The 16,907-nt window shown below is 55.0% G+C and overlaps 1 protein-coding gene across 6 annotated transcripts in view; it reads left to right on the top strand.

The window, feature by feature from the left end:
* Positions 1–16,443, top strand: part of ERI3 (ERI1 exoribonuclease family member 3) — a 131,474-nt gene extending 115,031 nt beyond the window's left edge. For all 6 annotated transcript variants that reach the window (XM_079313947.1, XM_079313942.1, XM_079313944.1 and 3 more), the window contains one exon: positions 14,879–16,443. In XM_079313947.1, the coding sequence (XP_079170073.1) occupies positions 14,879–14,961 (83 nt within the window). In that variant the 3' untranslated portion in view covers positions 14,962–16,443. The remainder of the gene's footprint in view (positions 1–14,878) is intronic.
* Positions 16,444–16,907: the final 464 nt, after the last annotated feature.

Genomic DNA, 16,907 nt, shown 5'->3' with positions numbered 1-16,907 from the left:
ACACCACTGCCCACCAAACTGCCTGCCCCCACTGTTTGGCTGAGCCATGCATGGCTGCCATCCCATTTTGGCTGTGGTGTTGCCTTCTCCATACTCCCACTGCCATCCCCCCAGCTGGTTTCCCTGGATGGCAGTGGGGAGGTGATTTATGGAGTCCCACGTGCACCCGGTGAGTCCAGTTCTCTGTGTTTCAGGGAGATCCATCGCACGGGGAGGGGAGGTCACTGCGTTGCAGGTTTGCTAACCTTGCCCGCTTATTAAAAATGGTAAAAGCCTCCCTCAGGACTCGTGAAGTATAGATCCAAAGAGCTCCATATGCTGTTCCCCTTAATGAGATGTCTGCCTGAAGAGCAATAGCAAAACACACCATCCAGTGCAGGGTCCCTATAGCTAGATGGCCTGGCTGTAAACAGAGCCGTCCGTCTTAATGGGCTATCGTGTAAAAACTTCTCCCAGTCAATAAATCAAAGGGGCTCCATTTATATCATGTGCTGCCTTCGCTATTAGGCTGCCTCTGGATGGCATGTTCTGATACAGAGCTCCCCGGGCCTGCCAGACGAGGCCAGAGGCTCTAATAGGCATTTAATTTAGGCTTCCCCCTTGCTGATAACCCATGCAGAGTTCAGCATCTGGGACTCGGCAGGGGCTCCCTCGTGGTTTGGGATGGCTCTGCTGTGCAGGAAAGGGCACCCGTGGATCGGCACCTGGCAGGCATCACCTCCCCTGCCCTGCTGGGTGGGAGCCTCCGGTGTACAGGGAGCCAGAGCCTCTCTGTGAAGGGGTGTGTGGGTTTGGCGAGCACCCCTACTCTGTCGGGAGCAGCAGCCACAGCCTGGCGCAGTTATTTATTTTTCATCCCCTCCCTTGTGCTGCTTGGATGCCACCGGAGGGAAGTTCCGCTTCAGCCACCATCCCAGGCAGAGATATTAGTCCTCATTACTAATTAAAGGAAGCAGGAGTAATTGACGGATGGTGGATGGCAGGGGAGCCAGTGTGATGAACAGCCCCTGTCCCTGTGCCGGGGACGCATGCTGAGCGCTACCTGTTAGCTACAAATAAACAAACCTGATAAATAATAAATAGTTTGAGAAGAGTGGGCAAGCATTATTTAAATTAATAGGGATTAGAGGGAGAGGTCTGAAAGAGCATTCCTCCAGATGAGCTATCCCTGGACAGACAGGGACTCATTTGTTGCAGGCTGGAGTAAACAAGGAGAAGGGGAGGATTCATCACAGCAGGGCCTCGCAGCGCTTCTCAGGCTGGTAACAGCGTGGCTGTACTTTTCCTGGCCACCTCTGCACCAGGGCTCCCTGTGTCCCTGCTGCCTCCCCGGTGTCACTGCGCTGTCACACCTCGGGTGCCAGGCTGGGCACTGGGTGCTCTGAGGGAGTCAGGGTGCCGTGGCAGAGCAGTGGGGAGCGGATGCTGGGCTCTGGCTGATAGCAGGGTGCAGGGCACCTGCAAGTTTTCCCAGACACCTTGATGGCCACCTGCAGCCTGCCTCACCCAGGCACTCACTCTCAGCCACGGGCTGCTAATTCGACTGCAGAAGGGGTCTCTCCTCATCCCTGACATTTGGATACCGCCCTGCCTGCTCAGGGCAGGAGGCTGGGGATGGTGGAGGAAGGAGGAATGCGGGAGGCGGGGGAAAGAGGGGAGGACAAACGCTCTGCTCGCTATCACATCTACTCCATCTTATCACCACAGTAATTTGATGATAAAAAATAATCCGAGGCTGGAAAGGAAACATGTGTAGTGGAGTAAAGATTGAATGTAGGTGGATTGTGCCCTGGGGCGGCGGCTGGGAGATAGAAGGAAATGTCCTTCTGTTTGACATAGTGCCGAGTCGCAGCCGTGCCCCCGCCTCGCCTCGCCCTGCCCGAGGCACCGGGAGCCCGCTGGCCCTGGGCCGTGCGCGGGGCACGAAGGTGTCTGCTGCGGGTCCCCGACACCTCCTACCCCTCCGCCTGCACCTCCTGTGACCCCCAGGACCCTGTGGGGTGCTGGCCCCCACCCTCCCACCCCACAGCCCGCTCCCAGCACACTTCTGTTTGTCTTTTTTTCCCCTTTGGTTATGCTTCACAACTCATTTTATCAGCTGTCAGTAACCAAATGTCTTTTTTAAGGAGTGGGTTATAGCCACTAATGTACTGAATGCTATTGCACTGGCTGCAGTTAGTGTTCCACGGCTAAATTACTATAATTAATGTTCCACTAGAACTGTTTGTAACAGGCGGCTGCGGGAGCCCCAGGTCTGGGCTTTCACAGCCACTGAATTATCTCTTCTCCCCGGAGAAAGCGCCTCTCACAAAGGGGAGGGACGAGGTCAGCACTGGGACAAGCAGGCACTAGCCGAGCCAAGCTCCAGCAGATGAATGGCCCGGGAGCTGTTCCCGGGGTACAGACTGCCTCCCCGTCTCGGTGGAATTCCTGCTGGGACTGTCGGGGCACTGCTGCATCGCCAGGGCTCTGCTCATCGCCCTGTGCCATTGCGTTTTGGAGATGGAACACGGCGCCTGGAGAAACGCTTCCAAAACTCAGGGCAGTCAGCAGAGATGTTTCCCTATGCCAGGCATGGCACCTCAGCCCACACCAAGTGTGCACCCAGAACCATTCCTGCCCTCCCTCGCTCCCCCATCACCTCTAAGTGAGGCCGGAGGTGCAAGGGAAAAATATGTGCTCGGCGGGCACACACACCCGTTATTTCGCTAAATGCATTGTTCAATACCTGCAACAAACAGATTAGCCGAGGCTTTATCAGGGACAAGAGAAGGGAGAGCAGTGTGATAATGGTTTTCAGCAAATCCTCGGGCTGTCACAGATTAGAGCCGCGGCAGGAGCATTATCAGCCCTTTCCTCTCTCCCCATCACCTCCCCCTTTGTCTCTTCTCACCATCGGATTTCTCCAGCCAATCTATCCCTGAGAGAGCCGGGCAGATACAAGAAGAAGTCGGTTTCCATCTGATCTGCAATTGGTTTTTCTCGGCAGCCGATCCGTGTCGCAGCATTGATCCGTGGGCCCCCCAGCGCTTGTCACCTTGCGTGTCTGGAGAGGAGGGTGGCCGAAGGAAGGGGGGCTGGGGTGGGGATGCTTTAAACTTGCTGTGTGCCATTGATCTGCAGGTCGGAGCCTGGCCAGGCCTACCCTGCCAGGCAGGAGGGCACGAGCCACCTGCCCTCATCAGAGGAGTTTAAATGGCTGTGACCTTATTAAAGAAGAGGAATGTCTTTGGAAGGCCAGTGGAAGGAGGGGGCCAACCCCAGCCCTGGGGCAGGTAGTTGGGAGCTGCCCAGCTCTCACCATCTCACCAAGGGACAGCTTGATGAGATTGGCACTGGGGTGCTGGGAGCCTGCTGGGCACCCTCCTCTCTCCGAGGGTCACTCACTGCACCCACATCCCCATTTCTGCTCTGTACCTCTCTGTGCCACACTGCAGCATGGCCAGGCATGAGTGGAGACCCCTGTCAAGCTCTGCAGCTTGCCCGAGCCTGTGGGAGAAAAGCTAACAGGTGGGAGCTGTTGGGTTAACCCCATGGGTGGGCAGCTTTCTCAGGAGACCTGAAGCTGCAGAATATTATTTTTTCCTTTCAAATGTGGGACACAAGGCCATCTTTTGCCCATCAGGTGGGGGTTTGTTGAAATACCTGGATGCTCAGGAGCCATGGCCCAATGGGCAGGGCAGCAATGCTGTGCCAGGCAGGACCCAACATCTTTGGAGTCAAGCTGGGACGTCCTGTCTGTGCCACCTGCCCCCCCCCACCCTGCCTCATACCCTTCTGCCAAGTTCCTGCTATGGTGGAGCTGTGGCTCTGCTTTACCTTGCCTTTTCTGCCTGGCCTGAGGCATGGTATGCAGGTGGCTGGGAGGGCAAGAGGGGATATAACAAGTAATGGCCCCAAGTGTGGAAACAGTGTTAATAAAGTGTATTTCACTTTTAATTTTGGCATATAATGTAATGATCTTTTTTAAGGCCCTATCATATTATCTGCATGACTAGATTATTGAGTCTTCATCATCTCCAGATAAATTTATGACCAGGATGATGCTTGGAATTTATTATCAGTCAATAGAGCTCAATACTGTAACAAGGCGTGTAATAAGATATACATATTTAATGATCCGGAGTAAAACAGCCCCGCTAATGGGCAGGATGAGACGGAGGCTGGAGCGTTAATTTCCATCCCCTGCCCCTTTCCACGGGAGCCTGCACCATTTAGATGGGATGCAGCCCCAGGGTCCTGTGCTTTGGCTGAGGTCGGGAGCAGGGACTGGCTGGGGGGATACAGGGAGCACAGTCCTCATGCTGCTGTGGCTGTGAGCACGTGCCTGCTGCAGTGTGCACTCGTGGGAAGGCACGTGTGCCGCCCATCCCTGCAGAGATGTGCAGGGGTGTCTCACACAGCACACAGCTCTCTTACATGGCTGTGCAGGTCTGGCTGACATCCCTGTCTGTGCCGGGTAAGGACTGTCACACATCCACTTTGCAGGTGGGTGTCTCCAGCCCAGCAGTCTGAGCAAGCCTTGCACAAAGCTGCTGCTCCAGCAGCTGCTGAGATGGCTGGAAAAGCCACCAAAAGAGTGCTTTTTATGTTCCAGGGGCAAGCCTGAAATCCTGCTTGTGGGACAGTGCAGGGCTCTCCAGCTCAACAAGGGGAACGGAGCTGGGGCAGACAGATGCACCCTGTCCACACCACATGAGGACATCTCTGGCCCAGCAAAGCCCTTGGTGGGGACACAGTCCCATGCACCCTCACAGAGTCCCCCACGCTTTGGCTCACCTGGCTGTCTCCCTGACAGGAGACCAGACAACACCAGACCAGGCACAGCCCAGGGAGGTGGCAGGTCTGTATGCCCAACCACCCTGGCCCTGTGTGCAGCTGCCCACAGACTATCATGTTGAACAGGGGGCCATCTCCTTTGCCAGGTTTTATATTTTGAGCTGCCTGCACTGATTTTTCCAGCCTTTTGGGATGGTATTAAATTACTTTCCAAGGACTTTTAATAAGCACTTTTGATACCTTTGAAGCATGCAGCTTTGTGGGAAGATTACAGTCCCGCATCCATCTCGCTGGGAGAGAAACAATGGCAGCAGGGCTGATGTTTGATCTCTCCTCCAGAAGGCGAGAGAGGGTTTGGGTTAGACAAAGAGGTGAGCTGCTGATTTACAGCTAATGTTTAAAAATAGGTAGGTCTCCCTCCAAGATAGAGAGACCTGCCCTCCTCTGTGTAATCACCTGCCTCAGCCTCGCTGGACTTGCAGAAACACAGCTCGCTTTATTTGAAGGCTTCGAGTGCAGCATCACAGTTTGATTCTTGGTCCTTTTAAAGCAATAACTAGGCCATCTGACCAAGCTTTAAAGAGCAGGAGAACTTTCCATTAGGACTTGCGACACACTCTTGGCAGCACTGGAATTGCATTCTTGCCTTTTATTTCCTTTCTCTGACATCTCATGTCACTCAGGCAGGAGAAACTCAGCTTTATAAACTCACTCATCTCTACCTTGAAATTTCTCCTTAATTAGGGTCCCAATCCTAGTGGTGGGACTGTGTGTCAGGAGCTGGATGTGAAACAGAGCCAGCAGCAGTGGTGGAGGTCAAACCAAACTGCTCCCTGCAGCCCAGGGACCAAGCAGCATCAATCAGGGGCAGGGAGACAGCATCTCCCGTGTCTGTGTCCACAACTCCCACACAGGAGAAACAGAGCCACCATCCTTGCCATGCCAAGCATCTGTGTGTCTGGGCCCCGTGCTGCCTCTGTCAGAGATCATCAGATGAGTTACAGCACCACAAGCACCCAGCTCCGGCCAGGCATGCCTTCACTGCAGGGAGAAAAGGTGTCAAGGGAGTCGAATTCCCTTTATCTGTGGATAACTACTGCTGCCTTTAACAGCCTGGAATAAACTAGCCATAAATATCGTGATCATAAGTGCTTAGATATGGCAACTTTACACTGAACAGAGGTTTTAACCTTCCCTGCGGAGGATATCCAGCTCTACATCACTGGCTGTTTCCATTCAGCTGCATGGCTAAAGACAAGCTCTGGTGAGCTGCTCAGAGCAGCTGCACCAGCTACTGGCCTCCTCTCAGCCTGGTCTAACCCAGTCCTTACCCCAATTTTGGGGCAGGACTCACTCCTGCTTTCAGGGCCAGACAAGAGTCCTGCTGGCCTCTCTCTCCCTGTCAGCGTCTTTCCTCCTCTAAGGAATCACCAACGTTGGAGCCTGCAGTTTACTGGGCTCCTTCCATTCTCATTCCCATCCACAAAGAGAGTCTGAGCCACCAACTTGTGCAGCAACTTGTCACCATCACCTTGTCCCTGGGCCAGGCCAGGTATCCCATATCAGCAAGAGGGCAGTTTGCATCCTCCCTGCACCTTGCCAGTGCCCTGCCCTGACTTTATTTTGCACGGCGACTTTGAGGGGAGCTGTAAAACACTCAGACGAGTTAAATAATACACGACAGTGTACGGTATAAATTACAGGAAGCCAGCGGTGGAGCGACATTGTATGCTGAATAAATTAAAGGCTGCGTGACTTACAGGCAAGATTGATCTGCCGAGCATTTTGTTTAGTGACGTGCTTGTCATAAGGGAGAGCTAATTACAGGCGTGGAGGCGCGCAGCTCCGGCGCTCGGGAGCACAGAGCAAACTGGGCTCACCAATGTCAGCAGGGTCCCTGCACTTCCAGGATTTGCTCTCTCTGAGGCCAGCTACATGCCAGGCCCCGTTAGCTGGATGCCTGCTGTTTTCCCAGGGCCATCCAGCCCTGTCATAACCCAGGAAAAGGACTGTGCTGCCACAGAGAGCTGCCACGGTCAGGAAGTGGGTGTGCTGGTGTGGGGGACACAGGCAGCTGATGGCTCTGGGGCTGCCCTGAGCAAGGGCTGGCATTGGGGCTGCCTCAGTGGCTCAGTGGCTTAAGGGAAATGGAGATACTCAATCCTGAGCCCATTCTTAATGGAGCAGAGCCATATAGGAGCACATTCTTTGCTCCTGTGGCATTTTTGAGCCCAGTGCTGCTCACAAGGGACATAAGGATTTCACTGCTCTGAGATACTGAGGGCTGGCTGAGCAGTAAAGCTGGGAGCTGTGGGGGCTGATTTGGGGGCTGAAGAGTACAAAAACAAAAACAGAATTCAAAAATTAGGTAGGGATCCTGTAATAGCAGGATGCTGCCATGACGCACCAAGGGAGCTGGCAGTCTTAAGGTCACAGTTTGGACTGGATTATTTTGGGGAAGATGTGCTTTCACAGGGATGTAGGAGACTGGTGAGAGGCTTGGATTCAGGTGGGTGACTCTCACCACCAAACTTGGGGCTGAGTTTGGAGGCTCGTCCTGCTGGGCTGCAGAGCAGGGATGGCTCCTGTGCTAGGAGGTCTGTCCCCGCTGCCTGCACAGCTGAGTGATGCTGTGTGCAGCCCTCGAGGTCACAGCAGAGGCTGGCCATGGGGCTGGTGGAAGGAGCACCTCCCTGGGCTGCCAGAAGAGTGCTGGTGGCTGGAGCCTGTGCTCCGGCCATCGGGGTGTGCTCCCCTCCGGCTGGGCCGGCTCGGCGCTTGTCTGTCACTCGGTGGGATTATGAGTAGTGAGTGTAATGCATCGGCGTATGAATAGGGTTGTCTGGCTGATGGTGATGTATCGTTTTTCATTACTGCCTCTCAAGCCCTCCCTGCTCCACGTGTGGAAATTCTATTTATTCCCTAATTTGTAAAAATTCCCTCCTTATCTGATACCAATCAGGGAGGGGTAATTGGCTCTCCAGGGCTAGCGGCTGGGGTCCTGATGAAGAGATATGTGTGTCTGCTCTGGCTGTCCAGGCACCCTGCCCTGCTGCACCAGCGACACGGGCCACAATTAATAATGATTTGCAAATGGCAGACAAGCAATAACGCAGAAAGATGTCCAGCCAGCCTCCTGCCCGCCCCTTAATTTCCTTCTGTAATATAAATGGCACAGGAACGAAAATCCAGCGCTATAAATTCTGAAATTAGTTATTCACTGTAATAAATGGTTCCCTTTTTGGTGCATAGTTCTCCCCATCCTTCTCCCCTGACCCCCTCCCCATTTCCTCCTCCCCTCCCAGCCCCCTTGCCTGCTACCTACTTCATTTGAGTCCTAATATGCAAATGCTGTAATTTAACGGGATGGTGAAGTTGATTTTCATGTTAACTTAATTACTTTGATTTATGAAGGGCTGGAATGTAGACACAGCTCCATCCTTGCCCACCTCCCACACTCACCCCTCTGCAGTCCTGCTGACCCGCTGCCTTTCTTCCCTTTTCTTCCCTTGGTTCAGTCCTCTTTCCCTCTTCTGCCCAAGTTTAGTGTTTTATTAGCTGCCTTTAAGTGGACATAAGTCCTCGCGACAATCGCATGATGCGGAGGACAAATTCCCCATCCTGCCTTGTTTAATCGTGCCTGGATAATGGATGTATAATTGACTCATTTGAATGCTTTTGCCTACAGGAGTGCAGAGCATTAAATGTTTGATTGCCTTAATTTCCAAACAGATCATTATCCCCTTCTTACCCGCTCTTAATAAACACTTTATGAGGATTTTTTTTGTAAAGGAAAAAAATCTCCACTCCTCGTACTTCTCTGAAGTGATAAACTCTAATTAAGTCTAATATTTAAAAATATGGTAATGGTGACTTGTTTGAATAAGTGGCCTGCATTTCCATAATTTCATTATTACGTAAAACACGCTAATTATTTGAAGTGTGCTTATTACTAAAAGAGAAATCTCCTTCTAATAAAGATGAAATTGGCTTTTTTCCCTGTATTGCTGTGCACGCCGCTCCCCTTTTCTCCTGGACAGTGAGTGGCCGCAGCCAGGAGCAGGGTGATGGCAGCATTCGCTTTGTTCACACAGACAGGGGATGCTGGAAGTGCAGGGACAGGCACAGAGGCTGAGGTCTCTGTACACCCTGTGTCACCCTTGGCCCCAGCAACATTGGTGCCCCTTGGACACCTCATGGGCTCCGGGAGTTGTTGGGAATGTTGCCAGACAGCTCAGTCCCTGCTGCGCATTCCCTCCAGCAGGGGTGCCCCAGCTATCATGGTTTGCCCACATGGCGTGGCCTGTGCCAGGCTATCCAGCAGCCTGTGGGGCTGGAAGGTGTCTCAGCAGCCAGGTGTCTTGCAGTGCAGAAGCCCAGCCACCCAGCTCGGCCCTGGGAGGGGGCCAGCATGGTGGGTGCACGATGGGAAGAGTGGTTCCCAGTGCAGAGGACAGGAGGAAGCATCCTGTCGTCTACAGGGTGACAGTGGCAAGCCTGGGTGGGAGAAAGAAAGTGCCCAAGGCAGCAGGTTGGTGGTCAAGACTGGTCCCCTTTTGCTGTACTACCTACTCGCTTGGGAACTGCTAGAGATGGGCCCTCCCTGCTCCAGTGTCCCTGCTGGGGTAAAGTGGATTTGGATGTCTCGCTGAGCCCAGTGTGCAGGGAGTGGGACAGGCATCCTGTCCCCTCGGGACAGACACAAGTTGGGGGAGGATGAGTATGAATTGTGTCCAACCCCTCTTCAGAGCCTGTGTGGGCGCTCTGTGGCGGGGCAGGCAGGGAGGCACTGGGATGAAGTCAATATAAAACTAATTTTCTTTTCTTCGTGAAGAAATGAGGTGTGTGGCAGTAACGTAATTGCAGATAATGAGGTAAGTTATTCTTAATATTCTGCACGTCGCTGTCAGCTGCACCTAATATACCTGCCGGCTGTGCGGGACACGCACAGCCCCTTGCCCCATGCGCAGGATTATGAGGCCATTAATTTGGGAGCAGCTCGGCAGGACCATCCCTGGCGCCCCTGTGGATCCCTGGGAGCTGGTAGCACTTGGTCTGACATGTCCTTGTCACCACTATGGCGGGCATCAAGGTGTCCCCACCTTGACATGCTGGTCAAGGTGGGGATGGATTCAGATCAGACACAAACTCCCTCCCAGCTCCAGTGTGGAAGGGTGAGTGACAAAAGAGCCTGGCTCTGTGTACTGGGAAAATGCTGTCACTCTCTGCCCCAGCAGTGACATTCCTGCTCACAGGGAGCAGCACAGCACGCTGTGGGGACACAGCACCCCGTGCTCCCATTCATGATTGCTGGGGAGGCCAGCAGCAGTGCCAGACTGAGATCTCTGTGGTCCATAGGGCTGCTGCCACTCACAAGGCCACCTGCTGTCACCCGGGGGCGGCGGTGGGGAGGCTCTGGGTGGCGGTGGCCGGGCAGCCCTGTTTCCGCCTTGCAGGGAGCTGTTATACAAAGGCAGCGGTGATATTATTCATTAACAGTAATCTGCCATTAGAACATTGACAAATGGCCCCTCGGTGCCTGAGCATCAGTTCTGGTACAGCCCATAAAGCATGGGGACAGTTTAAATATGGACCTGCTCAGCTCGGGCCGGGGGTGATCCGTCTTCCCGCCCATAGCACAGGTGCGGTGGGGCTGCCTCCAAATGAGCACATTTGGGGGGGCCCTGCAATCCCTGACCATGCACAGCCCACTGGGGCAGCTGCTGGGATGGAAAAGCTCCCTCCTTGCTCCAGGAGCGTCTCAGCCCAGTGCACGGAGGTTGCAGCAGCACTCAGCCCCCTGAGCTCCCGTGGTGAAGGTGTCTGTGTGGATTAATCCTGTGGGAAGGTGGGAGAGGTGGGACAAATGCTGGCACATAGAGGGGTGCAGCCCCTGCCCTTCTCCCCAGTGCCTAGGCTGGGTTTGGAGATGATGCTCTCCTGGAATGAGCATTGCTGCTCCTGGCAGCCCAATCCAGCAGCTCCTGCTGATGGAATCCTTAAGCTCATGCTGGGTTCACAGCAGTGCTGCCATGCAGTGGCTGGTGGGAGGGCACACACACCAGGCAGTCAGCACGGTGCCATGGGCTGGGGGCTTTCTGCCTCCGTCTCAGCAGAGGAGTGCAATGGGAATGTCCGTGCCCTCCAAGGACAAGGCAACCAGTGATGCTAGATGGCCACAAACTCCAGCCTAAACTAGGACAGCGTCCTGCTGCCCCATACATGTGCACATCGCTGTTCTTGGCTGTTACTGCAGCAAGAGCTTGGCAGGATGCAGACAGGCTGAAACGATGGTGTGTGGTGTCACAGTGGCTTATGCTCAAACACATGGGACAGGAGGGTTAAAACCTGATGGGCTAAGCCAGCCAGGGCAAGTGGAGGCTGGGGTGTCACATTACCCCACACTGCACTGGCAGCTGGACCAAAGAAGGGTCCCAAAGGTAGCCAGCCCCAGAACCCAGCACGTCAGGGCAAGCTCCACCCCAGCCGTCCTGGGCCACTGCACGGGAACATAGGGTGATGGTCGGAAGCAGCACAGCAAGGTGAGGGGCAAGGAGGCAGGGCAGAGCCACTGCTCTTTTTGCATGAGACAGGATAACCCCAGGCTGACCCCTTCCACACACACCGCACAACACCCCTAAATCAATTGCATCTTATTATTACAATATCAATATACAATATTCCTACAATAACACCATTGATTTTCTACTCAGAGGCTGCACCTAAGTCTGTTTTAAAGAGGAGGGAGTTAATAGTGCCCTCATTAAAAATCTATAGATTACCCCCCACCCCAAAAAAAAGAAAAAGCAGTTTATATTCATTAGGGCTATTGAATATAAAGTAATATGTTTGTGTAGGACATTGGAGTAATGTGATAATCCGTCCGCATATCAGGGAGAAATCCACTTAGCAACCCTGTCAGCTTGACAAGAAAAATGTGCCCATAAAGTCGGGAATACATTGAGGGAGTGCGCGGGAGGAGAGCGGGGGCGCGCCTGCGTGTGCGCGCCTGTGCAGAGCCGCGCTGGCCTTCGGCCTGGGACCACCTTCACCCCATCCCCCTGCTCAGCCTTGGGACACAGCTGGGCACCCCTCAGGCCCCTGGAGGTGTTTGGGACTGGGACATGCCAGGTGTGCTGGGATGGGATCAAGTTGGCTCCACAACCTGCCAGCCTGCCCGGCCCCAGGTAGGGTCACCAGATGGGACGGGTTGGTGGCTGCCAGTCTGGGTGCTGGGGCAGCACCACCCCAGCATGTGCCCCCCAGGGAGAGCTGGGCTGGGTGGGGGCTACAGGGTGGGCAGGGCTGCCTGTGCCCTCCTGCCAGCCTCGGACTCTGCTTGTCCCCCGCCCCGTGGTCACCTTTGCAATGGATTAAGCACTGAAAAGCAGCAGAGCAATCCCGGTCGCGCTCTCTTAGGCTGTCAATTGCCATTTTTGTAATAGAAATTCCTTCCACAAGGTAACGACGGCCAGATTTAGAGGATTTCATATTGTTAATAATTCCCCAAACAGCCATCTGACTGTGTTGTTTTAAAAGCCGCTTAGTTTTTTGCTTTGGAGTTTATGAAAATCTCCCACTCTAATATCCCGAGAGCCAGCCTATAATTGTGTTATTAAATCAATCGGAGCGGATTACATTGTAAAATCAATAGATGGCTGTAATTGCATATTAGAAAGTTGTTCTGCTGTTGTTGATTTTTTTTTTACATGGATAATTATAATAAGCGTGTTTACCTTAGCGCTGATTTGGAATGTGTCTCACTAAATGACATATGACAAGTTTGTCACACTCACTGCCAGGGCATCGTTTGGGACAGCAAGGACAGGAGTGGTGGCATGGGCATGTGGTGGCATTGACCCAACAGGGTCCCACCAGTTTTGCCAGGTGGCACTCAGAGTTCAGGTCCCATCACTGGAACCTGACAACAGAGCACACTGGAGTTTTGGGGAGGCAGATGATGGGATGCAGGAAGCAGAGAGCAGTCCCAAACAGCATCCCCAGGGACCAGCTTGTGAGTCCCAGGAAGTGCCACGGGGTCTTTGCTGCTGCTGCCCAGTCTCTGTGCAGTTCTCCCTCAGCAATATGGAGCAATAGCCAAGCCCCAGTGCCCATTCCAGCACAGGGCAACACTGCAGGCTGTGAGGTTGGCAGTGGGACACTTGGGGCTGTGCTTTCACATCCAAACTGCTCACTTGCCACCCACCTGCCACAGCTCCAGGATTTGCTTTGCTGTTACTTTCCAGGGGTATCATGCCAGGGCTGGCTGGGTGGAGGTACTTTGGCCATAGACAATTGACTCCTCTTACCTCTGTTTCCCCAGCTTTCAAGCCACTATTACCCTGTTAGATCCCACAGGTAGCTGGATCCGAGGGCTGAGGGCTTTCCTCGGGCCTCAGTTGTCTGTGAGATGAGATGAGATAGAGCAGGCAATCCTAAGGACAATGAGGGGATCGCTGGAGTGGGAACAAGTGACAGCAGCAGGAGCTGGCATTGTGTCTTGGCTGGGCAGGACACCTGTCACTTCCAGGGGCCTTATGCAGCCATCAGTGTCACCTTGGGCAGCAGAAAGGACAATGGCACAGAGAGATGGGCTCACCTCTGTCCCCATGCCAGCCAGTGGGCTGGAGACCCCCCTCCTTTGATGGGCTGTCCTCACACCCAGCTGCTGTCCTCTGTCTGGCACACGAGTGACAGGAAGGGGTGCCGTGAGAGGGTCTCAGGGGACACTCCAGAGACACGTGGCACTGATGAGGACGTTACTTCTTCCACTGCCAACCATCAGCCATGAAGGTCCCTGGCAGCTCATGGCTGCCCCTGGGGGGGCTGTGCATGGGGAAAGTCCTGAACCTCCAAGAGAGGCTGGAGAAAGCCAGCAGGTCACTGGGCACAGCGGGGCTGGGCAGTGCTGTGTCTGGCAGGGAGCACCCAGGAGGCCGGGCAGCCCCATCCCTGCCGGCAGGCGCCTGGCAGCAGGACAGCGCTGCCCGGCTGCGGGGGCCTCAATCCGGCACGCGGCACTGTCAGCAGGCAGCCTGCTGTCTCCTAGACAGTGAAATATGGCCACAATTAGCCCGGATACAGTTCAATTATGATAAACAGCGTTTGCACCCTTTAAGCTGTGATTAAAAGGCCTCCTCCCGTTGATAGAGAGACCTAATTTCACATTATTATCGCTGTAGCTTGATTATAAAGCACTCCCTGGATTTACAGTTGGGAGATGGATGTGGAGGCTTCTTTATCATTTACACATCAGTAATGATGCAGCCTTCCCTCCACCACAACATCCATCCAGCAGCGGCGGGGAGAGGGGGGCCTTGCCTGCACCCCCCTTCCGGGGCACCCTCTCCCCGTGTCAGCCAGGCCCCGCTGCCACACGCAAGTGGGCAAAGTCACCCTTACGGTAACAGCTTGATAAATGGGCGGGCGGTAATGAAATGGAGACATCAAGGCGTGGGGCGAGGAAGAAAGAGTGGTAATCGGAACGAGTGGAGCTGTCCCGAAACGGAGGGGAGCGGGAAGAAGGATCGCCTCTGCGCCGTGTGCTGTCAAGGGAGAAATTACACATTTACTCTTGCTTTTTCTTAAGGAGACGGCCCTCATAGATCAAAACATGGATTTACAAGCCAATTTTCAACATGAAATATAGACACCAGGAATCAATTTAAGCCCAGCTTCTATTTTAGCAAACGGTGCCTGAGTTTAGTCCCAGGTAAATAACACCAGAGCCTTCCCCTTCCCATCTTGCTGCACTGCCATGGTCCAGCACCAGGAGTGGCTGTGGCTTGCCATCCCAGCCACCTGCCACTTGTCAAACTGTGCTTGGTGGGCATGGAGAGGCACCACGGGCTGGCTCTGGTGGGGACTCCTTCAGGCCCAGGGCATGGATCCATCTCAGTGTAGCACTGGGTCATACTGGGATGGATGTGGCCAGTGCTGGGACTGGGAACTCTGCAATCGGCCACATCACTGCAAGGCCCTTGGGACAGAGTACCTGGACTGGTGAGAACACAGGCCCGGTGTGGGATTCAGAACTTGCTCCAACAAGCTCCTGTTTGGATCACGCCTTTAACCCAGTATCTCTGTGCTTTCTCCTTAGATGACTGCAAGAACATTGCCAACATCATGAAGACACTGGCCCATAGAGGCTTCATCTTCAAGCAGACCTCCAAACCTTTTTGATCCCCGAGGCAAGCCAGGCAAGGGCTGCATGCGCCCGGTGCCGGCGAGGCGGGGAGGACGGGCTCCAGCATTAAAAAAAACCGGCAACCGAGGCCAGAGGAACCGACACAAAAAAAAAAATCTCAATTTCAGCTGTTAACTCCAGTAGAGGTTGTATATATGGGAAGGCAAATCTGTGTAGACCTGATGTGACTCCCTCTCTGGGCTGCTCCGGACATTATGCCATGCTAGCGGACAGCCGCGTAGGGCGCTTGCACCACATTTTAGACTTGTAGTTCGTTCTTTTTCTTTGGCTCCTGATTTCTGTCCCTCCCTCCATATCCCACCCCGTCCTCCCCCTCCCACCCCGTAGCCAGAGCATCCCCCATCTCCACCCTGGCATGGGCCATACCCACATACCCACCTTCCCTTCTTCTTTCTCTTCTCTGGTTTTATGTTTTCAGGCCTCGTGGCTGCTGCAGCGATGCCGGTGTGTGCCTGCACTCGGGCAGCACTCGCGGAGGCTCAGCGTGTCGAGACGGCCCCTCGCCCTCCCCGCCAGCTCCCCCCGCCTGTCCCCTGAGCGCCTTTTCCCCTTTTTGAGTCAACACTAACCCCTCTCTGACTCCTGTATGTGACAAACGCGATCCGTCTCTTTATGTTCAAGGTGAAGTGCCTGTATTCTCCGCTGCAGAGCCCCTGGCAGCCCCACGGTGGGCTGCAGGGCCCCGGAGGGCTCCCTTCAGTGAGGCAGGGGCCCAGCGGACAGGCGGGCGGCAGGAGGGAGGTGACAGTGTCCGCATGGAGCCCCGTCCCGTCCCCGTTCCGTCTGCTCGTGCCTCTCGCGGGGCTGGGCGGGATGCCCAGCCCTGCCTCGTCCCCGCCGCTCAGTTCCAGCTCCATGGGGACAGGCCCGCCACAGCACCGTGTCCGTGTCCGGTGGTGGACGAGCCAGCGCGCGCTGGCCCCCGGCCCGCAGGTACCTGAGCAGGGGAGCCGCAAATCGCCCCAGGCCCCGGAGCGAGCTCCCCGCAACCTCCCTCGGTTCCCGAGCTGAGGCTCAGCCCCCCCGTGCCGTGCCCCTCACAGGTCCCGGACGCTCAGCAGCAGCTGGCTTGTTGCCTGAGAGAGTTGCCGAGCACATCCCCTGCGGCTGGGTGGGCTCCCGGCTGGCCAGGGCGGTTGGGGGGAGCCGCGGGGCGGGCTGAGGGCGCGCATCCTCTCGGTGTCACCCAGCCCCGGGGCCCTGCTGAACGGAGCCCTCGTCCGGGCACGGACCTGCAGGGAGGCTGCAGCCCCGGGCCCGTGCGTGCATGGCCTGGAGCGAAGCCGGTGACGGCAGCCAGAAGGGCAATACAGGCACTGAACTTGGCGGTACATGACTGCATGGTGTGTGGTGTTCCAGTTAAACCAACCGATAATGCAACCCCAGCATTTTCATTGTCTAGTTATTCCAATCCTTGCTGTAAATGTGCCACATGAATAAAGTTTGGGGGTAAAGGAGCCCGGGCTGTGCCCTTGCATGTGCAAGTTTGTATGGGGGGGCAGAGGCCGGGAAGTGCCACCTGGCTGCGTGGGAGGACTAGGGTGCTCCCTGGGGCATGGCACATCCATGCTCCCCGTAAAGGGCAAGGGTTTGGGCTGTGAAAGGGCGGTCAAGGTTCCCTGTTGCTGGGAGCACTGTCCCACTGTCTAGTATGGGCACTGTGGGTGAGCACCAGCCTCACCATCACCTCGGGTTTGCCTGTGCCCCAAGGCAGCTCTGCCCTGAGGATCCCACCATCCATCACAGCTGTCCATGGGTGTACCCCACAGAGTTTTCTCCCCAGTACAGGGTGACACCACTACATCCCACTGGCACCTGTCACCCCAGCCTGTAGCCCGGCACACTGTACCCACACAGCTGCCACTGCATTTGGAGCACCTTGGCTACAGAATAGAGCCAGCATGGCTCTGCTGGGCCCTGG

This window comes from Erithacus rubecula, assembly GCF_903797595.1.
Source record: "Erithacus rubecula genome assembly, chromosome: 10".
In the NCBI taxonomy this organism is placed as follows: Eukaryota; Metazoa; Chordata; class Aves; order Passeriformes; family Muscicapidae; genus Erithacus; species Erithacus rubecula.
Note: the sequence above shows the minus strand (reverse complement) of the source record. Positions and strands in the feature narration are given on the sequence as shown.